At 28.1% G+C, this 18,601-nt stretch overlaps 1 protein-coding gene across 1 annotated transcript in view; it reads left to right on the top strand.

Annotated features, from left to right (window-relative positions):
* Positions 1–18,601, top strand: part of LOC142332474 (fat-like cadherin-related tumor suppressor homolog) — a 170,340-nt gene that overhangs the window by 101,395 nt on the left and 50,344 nt on the right. The window contains exons 22-24 of the mRNA XM_075378920.1: positions 11,372–11,608; positions 15,349–15,549; positions 15,790–15,984. Coding sequence (XP_075235035.1) covers positions 11,372–11,608; positions 15,349–15,549; positions 15,790–15,984 — 633 coding nt within the window. The remainder of the gene's footprint in view (positions 1–11,371; positions 11,609–15,348; positions 15,550–15,789; positions 15,985–18,601) is intronic.

Raw genomic sequence — 18,601 nt, 5'->3', positions numbered from 1 at the left:
TCATAAATCAGATATTTTTAATAGTATAAAACTGTATTGTATAAATTAATTTTTTTGTCTTGTGAGATTTTTTTTAAAAATTAGGTAGTTGTTGATACTAGGACAGTAACTACCTTAAATCTCTTGATCCTATTCCTTTTTCCATCAGTTACCTTCTTCACATGATCTTCCACTATTGTAATCTTTGATCCCTTTCTCCTTAAAGAAGTATTAATGGATTTCATGTTAGCTACCATACTGACTCCATATATGGTATTATTGCTATCTTAATCGCAACTTTGTGGAGTTGTGCTGGGGTTATATAAGAAGTCTGCCTGTTAATGACATAAGTTGATGAAATGCCTGTCAAGTAAAGTCACTAAAAAATAAAAATAAATAATTTTTTCTTTCTATTTACTGTCAGGTGTATAAAATTTAAAAAAATCATGTCCTGTTTGTACTAAATGTAAGTAAGATGTGATGGTTGAAAATGTCTTGTTGTTTTAATTGGTAATTTTTAAATATTCTAGTGAGGAATTTATTATTTCAAGTATGCATTTATGCATTTATTTTAAGTATGCATTTATAAACATAGTTAGTTTAGAGTATTTCATTCAGTAGACATCTGACTAGATAGTGCTAATTGGATACTTGGGATCATATCACCAATTCTACCCATCACATAATATTGGGAACCAACAAGAATTTTCGTGAATGAAATCTGCTAATTCTCAAGTAACTTATTTAATATCTGGACTTGTTTTACTGTTTAATGTACCTCTGTTAATAGATTACCCTTTTTTTATTTTCCATCCTTATCTTTTACCTTTCCTTTCCTGTGATGTCTGTCTTAAGTAATCATTTACTGGAATATGCTTAGGTTATTGAAATACACCGTGTAAATACGGTGTATTTGTCTGCAGTATTTATATGATTTGTGGCAGCAACTTTGTTATAAATCTGTTTTTTGTTCAGAACCTACTTTGGGCTGATGTACTTATTTTGGAAAAGCCAGGCCTTTTAGAGCCCCTTATAATAGGGTCGGATTTAGCCTTTGAACCGCTCCGTGCAAAAAGAATTGTGCCCCTATGGAATTGCAACGTAAGCATTCTAAAAAAAAAAAAAAAGTATATGGTCCTTTTTACATTTTTTAGTGAACGTCCAAAAAACAACAGTGTAACTCATCAGTAATTGACGCAAATACTTATAATAACATTTCACTTAAAATACTTCATTTAAAAAACAGATAACAGAAGTATAATTCAGCTGAATTTTTTTTACAAACTTTTAGTTCAGAGAATTCTCTAATTAATTTAGAAATATCTAAACTGATACTGAGTTCATACTCGATTCCTAATGCAGCAAGGTCTGACAGTCTTTTTTGAGACGTTTACAAATATTTCTTGATTATTTTTAGTTTGGAAAAACTACATTCTCCACATGCAACACTTATTGGAAGAGTTAGTAAAATTCTTAAAGCAATGCTCAAGTTTGGAGTAAAATTCATTTTTGTTTTTTCATTAATTCATAATTTTTTTCAAAAGTTTTTTTTTATAAATTTTAAAACTTTCAAAGGTGGTAAATCTTTTTCCAATAGAGAATACACCATTGATATGTCATCACAATGTTCCAGGCCGTTTATATCCAATGATTCTCCATTTGTTAAAATGGTTTCCAAATGTTTGCAGTTGGCCAAAATTACAGAAGAACTAAGAGCTTTTAGTTCTTATACTAGTATATGATATAAAAAGCAGAAGTAACTGTTGTGATGTTGTAGCTGAGAAAATCTTTGTTCTAAAGAATTGATTGCATTGTCAACCAGGTGGTAAAAAAATTCAGTTTTTCCTGTGCATCGATTATGGGCAAATCCTGATTTTCATAATCAAATTGTCTTTTTCGCAGACAAACTCGATGTCTAGGTATTGAATCAAAATTTTTATCTGCATCTATTTTAGATGCCAGTTTGTTAGCATCAACAAGGATGGCTTTAAAGTTATTATCTGATCTCACATTCCTAAAAAAAATGATTAGAAATTTCCAAAAGTTTTATTATCAATGCAAAATCATAATTTTTTCACCTCATGCCATATCACGATAGAATAAAGAAATTTGAAAATTGTTGTATTTGTGCACATAGCTGATTCATCTCTTATTGAACTAGCTACATCTTTGTTCTCGTAAATATTAGGCAATGCATCATATATTTGACCGATTTGATACCACAGCAGCATTATAATATCAATTCAGCTTTCCCATCTGGTGTCGTTGAGAAGTTTTAACATTAGTTCTTCAGTGTGCTTAAAAAAAAAATGGCACATCTGAAAGTCGATGACGAAAAACATAAGTACAGTTTTTGGACAATATTAAAGAAGTTGGCTCCTTCTAATGATGATTTGACCATATCATTTACCACCAGGTTAAGGGAGTGGGGCTACCACACGGTATAAAAAAAGTATGAAGATAGTTGTTTCTAATCTTTGCTTGCATCTCCACATGTCCTTCTTTCCTATTTGCCCCATTATCATATCCTTGGCCTCTCATGTTTGTCAGAGGCAATCCCAGGTTTTCTAGCTCTTGACATAAAACATTAAAAAGTTGTTGCCTTGTTGATCTTTTAATCGGAAGAAAGCCCAAAAAATGTTTATGAATATTGATGTCTTCTTGTTCAATCTACACATAACTTGTAACGAAGGTCATTTGTTCTATTTTACTCAAGCCAGGTGTGCAATCTAATATAACAGAGTAATATTTTGATTTTTTCACTTCATGTATTATGTGACTTTTGACGTTATGTGCAATTACGTGAATGACCTCATTTTGAATGGTTTTACTCAAGTATGTGGTTATTTTATATTGTTTGTTCAAAGCCCTCCTTACATGCTTACATGACAGGATCAAATTCAGCTAATAGTTGGACTAGCTTTAAAAAGATTCCATTATCATATTCATACAAATTTTTGTTGCTACCTTTAAATACCAAGCAGCTTTCTCTTAAAAGTTTGACAATTGAAACTACACGTTGAAAAACGTTGCAATTGATTAAGACTGCTCTGTTGAAACAATGACCTCAACTTCAATGCTGTCCAAATCATCTTGTTTTTATTTCAATTGGCCAAGAAGTATCTTTGAAAAACTTTTCCAAAGCCACAGCTTGTTTTTTTTAAGGTTGCTTTTGTCTTTAGTTTTCGTTTTCCTGAACTGGCTACCAGACACTTTATCTTTACCATCTGACATTCTGTAAGTGAAGAAACAGTGGAAATAAACAATCACAGAGATACAACTTTGAACAGAAAATCTATTTTTAATTAACAATCTTTCATTTTTTCTTTTCTATTCCCCCCTGAATATAATGAAAACATTTTAGTTTTGTATTAAAACACTAAAACAGTTTGTTAAGTAAAAATTTATATGAAACAAAATTTCAGTATCTAAAAAGACCGACCAAATCCATCAATCCAATTTCTAGGTAACAAATACAAAATACCAAAATCAAAGTAAAAACAAAAAAAAAATAATAAATGAATAATAAGTAAATTTTAAATAAATAAATGCAAAATAAACTTCAAACAGAATTTCCTACCCATCTCATTCTATAAATTTTCTGATGCACATATTCATCACAGAGAAAATACTTTTATACAAAATGTCAAAGTAATGTATGTTTGACGTTGAAATATTTTATAAACATATTTTGCACGCAAGATTATTAATTATCAAATTTTTTTCCTATTACTGCATTGTATTACTATATATGTAAACTCTTTTGTTTAGAAACCTATTTCTATTTTTAATACATAGTTTATTTAGATATCCACAAATAAAAAATTAACACAGTAATGCATGCTTGATGGTGAAATATTTTATAATCATATCTTGCTGTAATCATTATCCAAATTGCTCTAAATCAGCAATTCAATGGTCAGAACAATTAAACAATTACAAACAAAAACGAATAAAAGTGGGAACCGTTTTGGTGCTGTAGCTTGTTTAAGTATGAAAATGTTGTGAATTGGGTACGTGTTCGCAACCGGTCTAGTCACTGAACAATGCCGATCTCCCCGGCTACAGTAACAATAGGACCGCTGCGTTGCCATTGTCCGCTATAACTCTGGAATGCTAAGTCGTACAAGAAAATTGTTTGAATAAAAGTTGTCTGTTTTTTTGAGATTAACAACTTTTCCAAATGCAATACAGACGAAAAACAATATTTTCCGAAAAAAATGCGTTTTTACAAATTCAGCGCCACCTAGTATTTCAATTTCAAATTATACGGCATAACGTCAAAGACATTAATTGTAGAGGAGAATCTCCTCTACATTTTTTGTTTGAAAACCTTTTCTCTAAAATGCATAGATTCAGAGAAAAACGCATTTCAAAAAAGTTTTCAGTTTTTCAAAAATCTATGGGAGGGGATGTTAAAAATCTGGAGTTAAGCTAACCTCATCACCCGTAACGCATGGACAAAAGATCAATCGGTAGGTAAGGATTTTCAAATACAGCCTATTTTGATGAAAAATTGCCTGTACTATCATTTAAATGATTTATTTTCTAGATTTTCATGTTTTCTTTAAAAAAAGATCTGGAATTTTCCCATCGTGTTAGGAATTTTTTTTTTGTAATAATTACCATTTGCCATATTTTTAGTAAAGAAATATTTTCTAAAAGAGGTGGCAGTCGGTTATTTTTCAAGAATCATTGATGTATACATTTCCCATGAAGCATTTATTAAAATTAAATTGTTCAGTCAATTTGAGTCCAATAATAACTAACACACTGAACATTAACATGAAGTTTATATTAAAAATTTTTTAGAATACCTTTACTAAATTTTTTTATAAATTGGTTTCTTCTGCACCATATTGATTTTCATAACATCACGTGGATGATTTTATTTTTTGTATAATATTCTTAGAATTAAATTCTCTAGAAATTGTATTACAAGATTTTTCTTACTTACTGATAATTTAACAAACTAAATGTATTTCAAACAAAAAAAATTTGTTTTACAACTACAATTATTTGAGCTTTACAACAATTTTCTTAGAAATCACTGGAGATACAATACCATGTTTTTTTATTAATTCTTCAGATCAGATAACATACGGTACCATTAATTACCCCATAACTTTTGTCCAAAATATTTCAGTATAGTCCCATTTTATGCAGAAATCAGGGCATACGTTTTTACTAGCCATAACCTAAAAATAAAGCAGAAATTTTTTTCAAGCAATTAAGTTTTATTAACTTTATTTACTTTTTAAAAAAATTTTATCAGTAGATTATATGTTAAATTCTCTTTTTTCCATTTTTTATAAAAAAAATAAATATCGAGATATTAATAATTTAAATTCACCTAATCATTTGTAATTTTTAATAAATAAATGGTTTATTTACGCCATGCAAGAAATGATAAGATGTAATACACATCTTATCAGAAATGTTTTAGCTGTGCTACTCCATGGAAGACAATAAAGACTTGTTCTAACATTTACCTGAAAATTGTGTAAAACCTTGATCAGAATAATCACATAATCAAATAATAAAGAAAAGAATTATAAATCTTTGTAGTTTGTATTAATCCATAAAAAAATGATTATTATATGAAATAATATTGATGTGACTATGTGAAGATATTAAATGAAATCAACAATTTATATAAATTTTGGAATTTTTCAAAGCATTCATTTAATTTCATAATAAATGAGTGTGTATAGAATTTACGTATGTTTTAAGTGTTATATAAAAAATTTATCAACAGAATAAGATTGATTTTTTTTTTTTTTAAAGGAAACTTTTTATTTAATTTTATATAGGTTGATTGGAAATCAACAACAATTAGTACAATTCAGTTTCAACAATAGAACAATCCAGATTCCAGAGGGAAGGATATCTACTCCCTCCCTTTCTTTCTCGCTCTGTCCTTCCTTAACTTTGTCTGTTGTATGTCTATTTATTTTTTATATCAAGAATATTAAATAGAATTTAGTATTATTAAATAGAATTTTATTGTACGTTTCATTAATTAAAGAAACAGCCTTTTTTATAAACAAGCATGATTAACATAATGTTTTCTTTGTTAAAACTTTACTGTTAATAATTTTATTGGCTGTTTTGTTAAACCCTTGTACAATAATATATTCATAATAATTGGCTTTTGTACTGCATTATCTTTTTTTAGGCTAAGTGGGTAATTTTTTTTGTCAATATGCCAATTTTTTTGTTAACTTTGTGAAACAAATTTTTGTTTCTAAGAGAAACATTTAAGGAACATTTTTTTAATCCATTTCAACTGATTTGATTAATTATTACTTGCCAAGCATTACGCTGTGGGAGAAATTGATAAAAATCTGTTTATTTTAGATTAAATCATTGCCTCTACACTTATATTTATAAGAGTTTGATAATGATTAATTTAAAACCTAAAATAATTCACTTGCTTCCCCTCCCACCAAAAAAAAATTTCAGAAAAATAATTTGTAAGAATAACATTTTATAAATAAATTTGACTTTTTTATTTTTTTGTAAATTATTTTTTATAAATTTCTTATATCATTATATAAAGAGGCTGTTTTATCAAAACAACCTTATATACATACATCTTTGTACATAATTGTAAAACTGTCATTTTAATCAAGACTTGCCTTATTGCTTTTCTATTTTTATACGCTCATAATTTCTTTTATCACAATTTTCATTTTATTAGTCAAAATATTTTTAACAAAACTCATGAAATTTAAAATTTGGATTTTTTCCACTTACATATTAAAACTCATATCAAAATCTTGTATTGCAATTGAAGAAATTAGAGATTAGTCAGAAAGATTAAAATGAATAAAAGAAATTATAAATAGTTCTTATTGGTTATCTGCCCACCATGTCCTTATTGGTTATCTGCCCGCCATGTATTTTTCCGTTCCAATGGGTTCAGACTATAAGTAGTAATCGGTTTACATGTTACCTATATATTATTTACTTAAATGTCATTGTATTTTAAAATTAGTGAAACAGTTATTACGATTTGATAATTGTTATCTCTATTAAAGCAGCATTTGTCATTCACCTGATAACTTTTGAATACTCCTTGTTTTTATTCTAGTTAGTATTTCACTTCAATGAGATCAGTTTGGAGTTTTGTGCTTCTGATTTACATTGTTCAAAGTGAACATTTGGCAATTACCAAATATGTAACAGAAAGCCGTGCAGTTCTTTATTGAGGCTGGGGTTCTACCAAAACATCACCTATGTCCAAAAGTTCGTAACATGGCGTTGTCTATAAGCGCTAGAGCAAGATGGATTTGCAACTGTTGTGAATGTTGATTAGGTTAGGTTAGGTAAAACATTGATTATAAATAATGATGGTACATGGTGGGCAGATAAGTACCTTATAAATTTAATTTTATTAATTTTAAATTTAAAATATATTTAAATTAACTTTTAAATATTTAATTCTTGTTTCTACAACAGTTTTAATACTAGCTGTTGATCAGTTTTATTAAGTGACTCAAAAACAGATGTTTTTTTCTTTACATTTTAAATTAGTATTACTTTTATTAAACATATAGTCTAAAAAAATATTGATGAATATATAAAAAAAAATTGGTAAGTACATATCATGAGTTATGATTAAAAAAGTAATTTTAATACGAGGGTCATTCAATAATAAAAGACACAAATAGCTGTTGAGTAATACAGTTGGTAAGAAGTTATGATACTGTTAGTAAAGTAATTTGGTAACCCTGTGATGACTTTTGATCAGCTGTTTGAGTAAAATTGTTTTGTTTATAATCCCAAAATCTCGTTTTATGAGGGCTAGTCCTCTTGAAGTTTGTAAATTAGTTGCACAGCATACAATGACCATTTTTTTCTTTCTAAATGTGAAAAACCAGTTAACATTTACTCTCCTATGACCAAACAATATGGTCAAGTTATATGAACTGCAGAAATTTTTACAGTGAATAGAAATTTAAAGGTGGTTGACCTTCAATGACTGATGAGCACTATGTTGGATGTCCAGTTAAAGCTTCAACTCCAGTGCTTGAAACTCGGATAGTCTCTCTCATTCAAGAATACAGATGGATTACGGTTGAGATTATAGTTGAAAAATGATAAATTACCATTAATACAGTTCAAAACATTATTACCATCAAGTTCAAGTACCGTAAAACAAGTGAAACATGGATTCTAAGAGAGTTGACAGATCACAATAAGGAAATCTCTCCTTAAGCAATCTCTTAAGGAGACTTCACATGTGGACAGAATTGAAAAATGGTATCAGCAGAAAGGTGAGGCTTTTTTACACAATATTCTAACCTGAGATGAGACATGGATTTACTATTACTCACTTCCACTCCAGAGCATGGAGTGGAAGTGCACAAGTATACATTCAATGAAAAAATTCTGAACTTAACCATTAATAGGAAAAATCATGACTTTTTGGAATGCAGTGGAAAGGGCCAGTTTTTGTTGATTTTCTAAAAAATCAATGACTAGTATACAGTCCTTACTACTGTGACATGTTTATCAACAAAATGAAACCAACAGGTTGAAAAAACACTCTGGATCTCTGCACAAAGGTATCATTCACACACAGCTTAGGCAACTCGAGAAACTATTGACAGCATCAGGAAGTATTACCTCACCCCCTATACAGTTCTGACTCAACCCCATCATATTTCCACTTCTTATCCACTCAAGGAGGCGATACATGGTAAGAAGTTTAATGGCAATGACAATGTTAAAGAAAATGGGCTAAATTGGCTCCTGACATCAAGACAAAGCTTTTTTTACAGCAGGCATAAATAAGCTGATTCAGAGATGGAACTAGTGTATTAATGTAGCTTGAGTTTTATGTTGAAAGATGAAATAAGTTACATTAAATAAAAAATAAACTCCTTTAGCTCCAGAACAATTTATATCTTTAATTATTGAATGGCCCTCGTACGTGTTTACCAAGGTAACAGAATTTTAAAATCAATGGTTAATAATTTTTATTTTTATTTCACATTCATGTAGTAAATTTTCACAAACAATTAAAATTAGCAATATAATATTAACATAAAACATTACACCCATGAAAATACTAACCGAAAAATAAAATTCTTGCACTGTATTTTTCCACAAATATATACTAGTCCTAAATATTAAGGTACAGTTTTCAGATTTTGTAAGTATTATACCTACATATATAACTATATAGTAATTTTTTAAATGAATAACGATCATGCAAGGAGGATGGGAATTATAAACTTTCAAAAATGCTGATTAACTTGATATATCAGCCATGTGCTGTAGAATGCTTCTTGCTTGAACTGCCATATCATTCAGTGGGGTAAATTAAATTTTTTAATGTTATTTTGCTACATTAATGGGTTACGTGTTTGTGTGTTATTTTATACCTTGTTTGTGTTACTTTATGTTATGTGTATGTGCTATTTTGTATATTGTTTGTATTATCACTATGTCACTGTGAGTATGTTATCATTGTTTAATTGCATGTTATTTTTTTTTTATTTTTTAATATGTGTATTATGTTATTGTACTCTTGAATTTTTGTCATTCTTGTTACTGTGATTGAAGTAAACAATTTTTTTAACACATAAATGCATTTTATTTTAGGACATTTAAAAAAAAAAATAATTTTGACTATGAAATAATAATTTTATATATATGTATATACATAATATTTTACTGGGATGAACATTAATTGTTTGCTCACTTGATATGAACATTTTAATCAGAAGATATAACTTTTTATAAATAAATTTTTTTATTGTAACTTTTATGAATAATTCTGTAGCATTAAAAATTATGGGCAAACATCAAGGCATACATTATAGGCCAGAAATAAGTTAAATGGTTATTGTATTAAATTTAAAGAGGTGAACCATGGCAAATGTTTACTGAAATAAATTATCAAAAAAATAATATTTATAAAATTTATAAAAAATGAAAATCTACTAACAAATTTGCATTTTAATACTTAAAACATCAATTAGTAGAAAAACAGAAATTAATTATATACAAATACAAAATATAAATAAAAATTAAAATATTAATAATAAATAATAGAAAAAAAACATTCATTTTCTATGAAACATTACAAGAAATTTATTTGTACCTCTATTTTATTAAAAAAGACAATAATAAAATTATTTGTTAACTAAAAAATAATACGTAGCTGCTGCTGCTGCTTTGGACAATCCAATTCATAAATAAGTTTAAATTTGTTGAACACTATGCTGAAGTACAGTAAAAATGTTAAATTATCAAATATTGAATGACTTGCTATCAAATTAAATGGAACTCTTTCTACTAAAGGCCTTTCAAAGCTAATTATTGGGTCCTTCCTCAGTGGAGGTGTGTCTTGTAACACCAGATAAATTTAATGTAATTTGAAAGTAAGTTACTTAGCATAAATAATTTAAATAAAAATTATTTTTGAGCTATTTAAGATTATTTTAACACTAACCTTTTAAATTGAACTAGGTTAGGTGAGCCTCTTACTTTCAGCTTGGATACATGAAGAATTTCTTTGAAATTATTGCATTTCTGTTTATTTGATTGTAATATTATTTTGTTACCCTTTAATTTATATTTACTTTCTCTAATATTCCCTTGTGTAAACTGTCAATTATTTGAAAATCAGTATGTGCATTTAATTTTACATTTTTATAATTTGTAAATAACACATTAAATACTTATTTTTTGCTTTTTTTATCATTATTATTGAATTTTTACAAAACTTTTAAAGTTATACCATATAAGATTTTATTATTTTATTTTTTTTTACGTATCAACTATTTTTGGTTGAGAAGCTAAAAATGAATGACTTTATAATAATTTGTCTTTGATTTCATATGATAGATTTTTTAAATCATTCTATTATAATATTTTGAAAGGTTTAATTTATAAATTGTTTGTATTATGTAGAATATACTAAAACAACATACAAAATCAGTTACATGTGTATTAGATAGAATAAAACATCCCTTCACATACCATAAAGATCTTCCCAATTTTACCTGTTCATTTATTTCTTTGTTCATTCAGAACTTAAATGTTACTGAATGAATTGAGATAGGAATTTTTAAAAGTTATATTTGTATATTTTAAGTTATTTTATAATTAATAATATATATCTATGATATCCAATGTTACCTGTATAAAAATTTGCTCTAAATGTGATTTGCTTAGATAATTATTTTAACTGCTTTCTTCACCCTTGCATAACTCTTGGTAAGTTTTGATTTCTCATATTATAGATAACTATAAGAGAATATATTCTTGAATTACGTCTTAAGAAAGCAAACTTCTTTTACTATATCAAGTGTTAAATATTTTAAAGTATATTTTACTTTTTAAATTATAATTTACTAAATTTTATTTTATTTAGGTGTGTTATATGTTGTTGATGAACTGGATTATGAAACAATGCAACAATATGCTTTAACTCTTCGTGCAACCGATAGCGTATCTGGTGTATTTGCTGAAGTACTTGTAAGTGTATTGGTAACAGATGTGAATGACTGCCCTCCTGAGTTTCCTGTAGAATCGTATAATGTATCAATTTCAGAAGCTGCACCTTTTGGTTCCAATGTGCTTAAAATTACTGCAAAAGATAATGATACTGGTAATTTTGTGTTGTTATTATTATAATAGTCTGTACGTTAAAATATTTTTTATATTTTTTTTATGTATAACACTTAGTTGCTATATTTAAATTTATTTATTTGTAATATGTTTTCTTGTTCATTTGGCTAAAAAAACTGAATTAATTTTAACAAAATTTACAATGTACCTTTTTGACAACTTAAAATTATAAGCTATTCATTTAATAATTTTATAGAGTCAAAAAACACCTAGTTTTTAATTTATAGTGTTTTATAATTGTAAATGTTTTATGATTGTAAACGTAGTCTACAATCATATGGAATTCAGATCCAAGTTTCCAGCTATTCATACCAAAAAATTATCCAATGTAAATAAAAGTCTTGAAAAGATGTTTGAAATATTGTTATTTTTTTGTTTTTTTTATGAAAACATTTGTATTAATAAGAATTTTTCAATAAAATTGCTCAAATGCTAGATGCTATATGAGATTAAAGAGGTCATATGTACATTTAAATTAAAGTTAGCATCAAATATCTTATCTTAATTAATAAATAAAGTACAAATGTTTAAATTATGCTAAAAATGGCAAATAACAACCAAAATTTCTAGAGATTCATAAAAATGACATTAATATTTATGACTGGTTTTTAGAAAGCAAAGAAAAAAGACAACAGTATAGGTAAAATGGGAAGAAATAAAACAATTACATAAAGTATTTGGAAAACTGGATTTGTGTTTGATAATTTTAATATTTGCTATTTGAAAGTTAAAATTCCAATAGAAAGGAAAAATTTAAATAAAGAATAGGCTACAGTATAATAAACATTTTAAGAAAATGGGTGCCTGTAGCTTTAAGTAGGACAGCAACCTGCATTCTTAATAAACAAATATTGCCTGCTGGTAAATACTTTGGTGAATAGGAAGACTCATATGGTAGTCAATATTAAGGTTAAAGGCAGCTAAGTGTACAGATTGACAGGAAATATACAACAGGTATGGAGAGCTTGTATCTTGTGAATATTTGTCTCATGGCTCAACATAAACTATTCTGATTTTATTTAAATTAATAAAATATTACCATCTATTCAGTATAAAATGTAAGATGTATTTTATAAAACATTAACAGCTTTCTCAATTACTTATACAGATCTGTTCAGAAAATAACCAAACCTTATTATTTTAATCTTTATTATACAGATTTTGGTCCTTCACACCTTCAAAGTACTCCCCTCCTCTATTTACACACTTTTCCCAGTGGTGTTTCCACTTTGCAAAACAGTCTTGGATAGTTTCATTTTAAATAGCCTTTAAGGTTCGTGATGAATTTGCTTTGTAATTAATAGTCTCAAAACAGCATCCTTTCATCACCGATTTTAATTTCAGAAATATAAAAAATCATGAGAAGCCAGATCTGGCGAATTGGGAGGCTAAGGGATGGCAGTCAACTGATTTTTGGCATAAAACTGAATAGACAAAGCTGAGTGTGCGGGCGCATTGTTGTGTTGAAAGGAACCATGATTTGTGTCTTGCCACAACTCTGGTCTCTTTTTGCCAATTTTTTCACATAACCATTGTAAAATGCCTTGATAGTATGCACAGTTCACTGTTTCACCTTGAAGCACAATTTTATTAAAATTGAAAAAACAGAAAATCACTTTGACATTGGATCAAGGCTAACTTGCTTTCTTGGGGCGTGGAGATCCTTTGCCGATCTATTGAACTTTTGTCTTTACTCAATATTGTAGCCATAAATCCAGCTTTCATCTCCCATTGTGATCCTTTGCATGAATGTTTCATCGTCATTGGCTTGTTCAAGAAGTTGCCGTCAAACATCCACTTGATGTTCTTTCTGCTGTCTGATAATTAAACAGGGAACAAACTTTGCTGCAATTCAATGCATGTTCAGTTTTTCAGTGAAAATGTTATTGCATGATAGCAGTTGAGATGCTAACCTTTTCTGCAAGTTCTCTGACAGTCAATCGGCAATTTGCATGCACCAGATCATTGATTTTTTGAACATGGGTGTCATCAGTTGAAGTTGAAGGCCTTCCTAGTCGAGGGTCATCTTCAATTGACAGACGACCACTTTTAAATCGTGAAAACCATAACATTGCGTACAATACATTGTATCATCTTCATAAGCTTGTTTTGTAAAGTTAAATGAAAACATTTAAGTTTCACGCAAAATTTTTTCATTGTATCATTGCTCCTGAAAATCGCACATTACAAAAATCACTGCTAACACTTAAACATGTTGCACTCAAATAAAAATAACACTAAAACTAAATGAGATATCAACAATCCAAGAACATGTGGTTACAGAGGAGGTTATGCAGAACACAATGCTGCCAACCACATGACCAGATATCTCCCTTGGTACGTAACAAAAAAATGGTCTGTTTTTGTCTGAAGAGATCTTGTATATTGATATTTCTGAGCAGTATATGTTGCTGGTATCAAAGGGAATATTTGCTGTTAAGCATATTTGTATTTTACAGTTGTTTAAGATGAAATTGTTATTATAATACTTGATGATAAATTTTGGCACATAATGCTGATTACAATCACTTTAAAATAAATATTTGTTTTTCTAATTGAAGAATCAATCATTTTGCTGTAAGAGAATTGGTTACATCTTTTTTTTCCAGAAATTTTTTGCGGTTGTAATATCTTGAGTCTTTTCATGTACAATGCAATTTTATCAGGAGTTTCTGTTATCAAAACCTCATTTACCCATTTGTTGTTTACTATTTTCATTGATTTATTTCATTTGTTTAAATGAAACCAGGAAGTGCATCTATCGTTTGGATGTACGTTTAACTGTCATCATCTTTTACATTGTTCAGTGAATGTAGCAGCAACTAGGGATTCACTTATCTACTGTGTGTGTTTAAGTTGCATCACGAGATGCGCAACTTGCTCTAGTGATGCAACTTAAAGTGGAACTGACCCATCTAGAACTGCAATTATTTTTCACCTTTAATATTGCTATCGTTACTTTAACGCTATTCTTTAAAATTAAAAAAAGATTAAATTTTTTAAAAAATTACTTAATACTTGTGTTGGCAGTATTTGGAAGATATAACACACTGGGTTGGTCTAGTGGTGAACTCGTCATCGCAGGTCAGCTGATTTTGAAGTCAAGAGTTCTAAGGAGTTTAAGAGTTCTAAGGCGTTCTAAGAGTTTAAATCCTAGTAAAGACAGTTACTTTTATATGAATTTGAATAATAGTTCATTATGCTGGTGTCCTTTGGTGGTTGGGTTTTAATTAACCACACATCTAAGGAATGGTTCACCTGAGACTGTACCAGACTAGACTTCATTTACATTCATGCATATCATCCTCATTCATCCTCTGAAGTAATGCCTTAAGGTGGTTCAAGAGGCTGAACAGAAATAGAGAGTACTTTAAGATATAATAACAGATCAAATAAAGTATAGTTGATATTACATTTATTTGTAAGTGAGGAGATTTATGATAAAACCAAGAAAGAAATTGAACTTCCAATATTGTCAAATTCTTTCTTTCTTCAAAATACTCCTAAATCATTATTACCAATTCTATTCTTTATTGTCAGTAATTTTTTTGTTGTTTTCAATTGTAAAATTATAGATGATTCAGTAAAAACATGTTTAACTTTTTTCTTTTAATTTCCATTATTTATTTACTTTGAAAATTGAACTGAGGACTCTGATGAACTAACCAATAATTGCAAGAAGTTCAGGTTTATTAACTTAATTTTTATTTATTGTTATAGGAATTAATGGTGAGATTAGATATTCTATAAGAAGTGAAAGTGGAAATTCATCTGAATATTTTCATGTTGATCCAGAAGATGGTTCAATTTATCTAAAACAGTCACTTGATCATGAAATACAAACATCACATCATTTAGTTATTGCTGCTACTGATTCTGGTAGACCACATTTATCTACAACTGTACATGTCTGGATCTCAGGTAAATAATTTTTTTTTCGTCCTTTATTTTGATATGTTAAAATTCATTTATGATTAAATTATTTAATTCTTGCTAATAAACAATTTGTTTAATTTAATTCTGCTTTGCTGTTATATTTGTAATATTTCCCGGGCTTTCCTAGTTTCTTAACATTCTTATATAGCTTTCATTTGCCGGGAGTTATAAAAGATTTTTTTTTGTGTTTTATTCTACTTTGTAAAATTAGATACATTTTTTCAGTTACGGATATGAATGACAATTCACCAAAATTTGAGCAGACATCATACACATGTTGGTTATCTGAAGAAGCAACACGTGGACAATTTGTTACTATTGTTACTGCTAGTGATCCAGATTTAGTTGATCATGGTAGACTTGTTTATAGTATTGTTGGTGGTAATCCACAGCAAACATTCTCAATTGATACTAATTCAGGTAATAAATTTTTTTTCTGATTTCTAACTTAATTTTTTATAACATTCTGTAATTTCATTACCACCTTTGTGTTACATCACAAATGTTATAATTATCTGTAGCAAAACTATTGAAAATAATTAGAAAAAAGCATGGGACACTAGGAAAAGTTCACAGCTTAGTGAAAGTAAACAATTCAGTTGTAATTTACCAGTGCAGTTCACATTTGTTGACACTTAATTTCAACTGTGGAGCATGTTAGAAAGTTGAAGGTAAATTTTTTTCTCACAGCTGTTTTCATTTACACTAAATAAGTTATAAATGTTCAACATTTATGTGACAGTTTTTTCATGGTAATACATCATAGGGTCACACAATTAACTCAAATTTTATAATTTCAATTTTATTGCTGTAGAAGTATATATTTCTATTTAATCTTAGTTCCAGCTTCATTTAATTAAAAAACCTAAACTCTTAAAACACATTTCATTAATTGGCATAATTTATTTTTTAGTAACAATGAGCTATTGCGCAATTACAGTTGCATTTGTCTTCTTTCTTTTTTTTTAATAGTTGGGATTTTATCTTGCTTCACATTCTTAAATTTTCCAAAATGTTACTCCCTGAGAATTTCAAGTGATGTGGAACCATCATATTAACCTTCAATTAATGTTTATTATTATTATTATTTGGGGTGAGGGCAACTCAAAAACGTCAAATGGGACCAATGGTCATTTGATGTATCATTTTAATGAGCTCGATAATATGAGAAAAATGATACTATTAAAACTAGATTTTGGTTGCCCAATTCAAAATGGCAGCTAACAATGATTTGTTAACTAAACTAGAATAGAAAACTAGAACTACAGTTGTATGCTCCCCTTTCATTTTTTTTTTTTTTTTTAGTTATTTGAGGTATCTTGATTCTGTCGTTGGAAATTTTCTTCTGTAAGAGAGGCTAACTCAGTAAGTCCAAATTTAGAGTATTTGGCCTTCAGGGATGGCTTTTAATTTTAAATGGAACATATGGTCATGCAGTAATCTTTTTTTAAATGTCTTTATGAGACAAGCAAAACGGTATCAAAAAAATTAAATTCTGAATATTTAAACCAAAATGTAAACACAAATATTATGTCAGTTAAAAATAGAAAAAATTAATAATTAGAATTGTTTAATCACTTTTTGACGTAACAACGTCTTATAAATCGATGAACGTCGGCAGCACGCACGAAAAATTGTCCCGTTCCGCCTGAGCTGAGCCGAGCCGAACCGTCGTGGAATGGAATATACTATCATGTCAAGCAGGATTTGGCAGACTTTTCAAAAACAGCAATTTCATGAATTTGATTTATAATTTCAATTTCATCGTTTTAAATTACCACTTTATCAACATTGATTTGATTAAAGTTTATTTCTATAACAAATTGTTCATAATTATTTTTGAACAAATCATTCGATTTAAACTTGCAAAAATTATTAATATTAATTATTATTATTATTAAATGAAATGAAAAATGGAATATTAACGTGTTTCATTAGCTAATTAAACAATCACTTCGATTCAATTTGTTTGTTTAAACAAGTAATTTTTTAAAACATCCAAATCATGGTTGAATTTAATTAATTGGTATTTTCATCTAGCCCAATGTCAGTTTCTCAAAAAACATGTGTTTACTTCATAAGGATAACAAGTTTTTTTTGCGACATTACAATCAAAGGTCGATGAATATCGCAGGTGCTTCGTGCCCGCGATTCTTTTTTAATTATTTATTAACTTTCTTTAAAAATTTCACATGTAATCTGTCATAAGGACAGTGGACAATATAAAATAAAAAACTGAGTTTTACTTAAAATTGCATTTAACTCCTACCCTACTAAAGGCACTTGTATGTGTATTTGTCTGTGTATGCATTCCTCTTAGCTGAGAACATGCTTTCATTATCGAACATACTGCCCGTCAAAAAATCATGTGTTTTCTTAAATGTATATAAACAATAAGTAAGAAGAAGCAACACCAGCAAATAAGAGAAAAAAGATAGAACATATTTACATGGTTGAGCATACTGCCTGTCAAAAAATCATAAAAGTTTTTCTTAAATATTTATAAATAATAAATAACAACAGTAATAATAATTGCAAAATAAATTATTAAATTTTACTATCGTAATTCATTCATTCATTATCATAGCAGATCTTAAAACAACTATTCTCGATACAAATAAATCGGTACTGAAAATACTATGGATTCACTAATACCCTAATAATAATAATAATAAATAAAACACAATAGAAAATAACAAAAGTATAAATAATGAGGGTTTAAAATCCTCATTATTTATACTTTTCATTATTCAATTACTTTACTTTTATATTTTTTCATTATTTATTCTTTTGAAGGATAAAAATAATGAGGACTTGCTTTCATTTAGAATCGTAAACATGATTTTTTTTCAGCCTTACAACTAAACATAATATAGGCAAAACACGTGAGTCAAATCAAATGGTAAACAATAAAGGTCAAAATTATAAGAACTTTGAATCCTATATTTCCTCCTTAGCAATTTGATTTTGAAGCTAACTTCTCTTTTGTTATTGTGTCAAGTAAGGTTAGTTTCATATTACGATAATTTGTTTCGTA

This window comes from Lycorma delicatula, chromosome 11, assembly GCF_047948215.1.
Source record: "Lycorma delicatula isolate Av1 chromosome 11, ASM4794821v1, whole genome shotgun sequence".
Classification (NCBI taxonomy): domain Eukaryota; kingdom Metazoa; phylum Arthropoda; class Insecta; order Hemiptera; family Fulgoridae; genus Lycorma; species Lycorma delicatula.
This window is presented reverse-complemented; position numbering and strand designations above follow the sequence as displayed.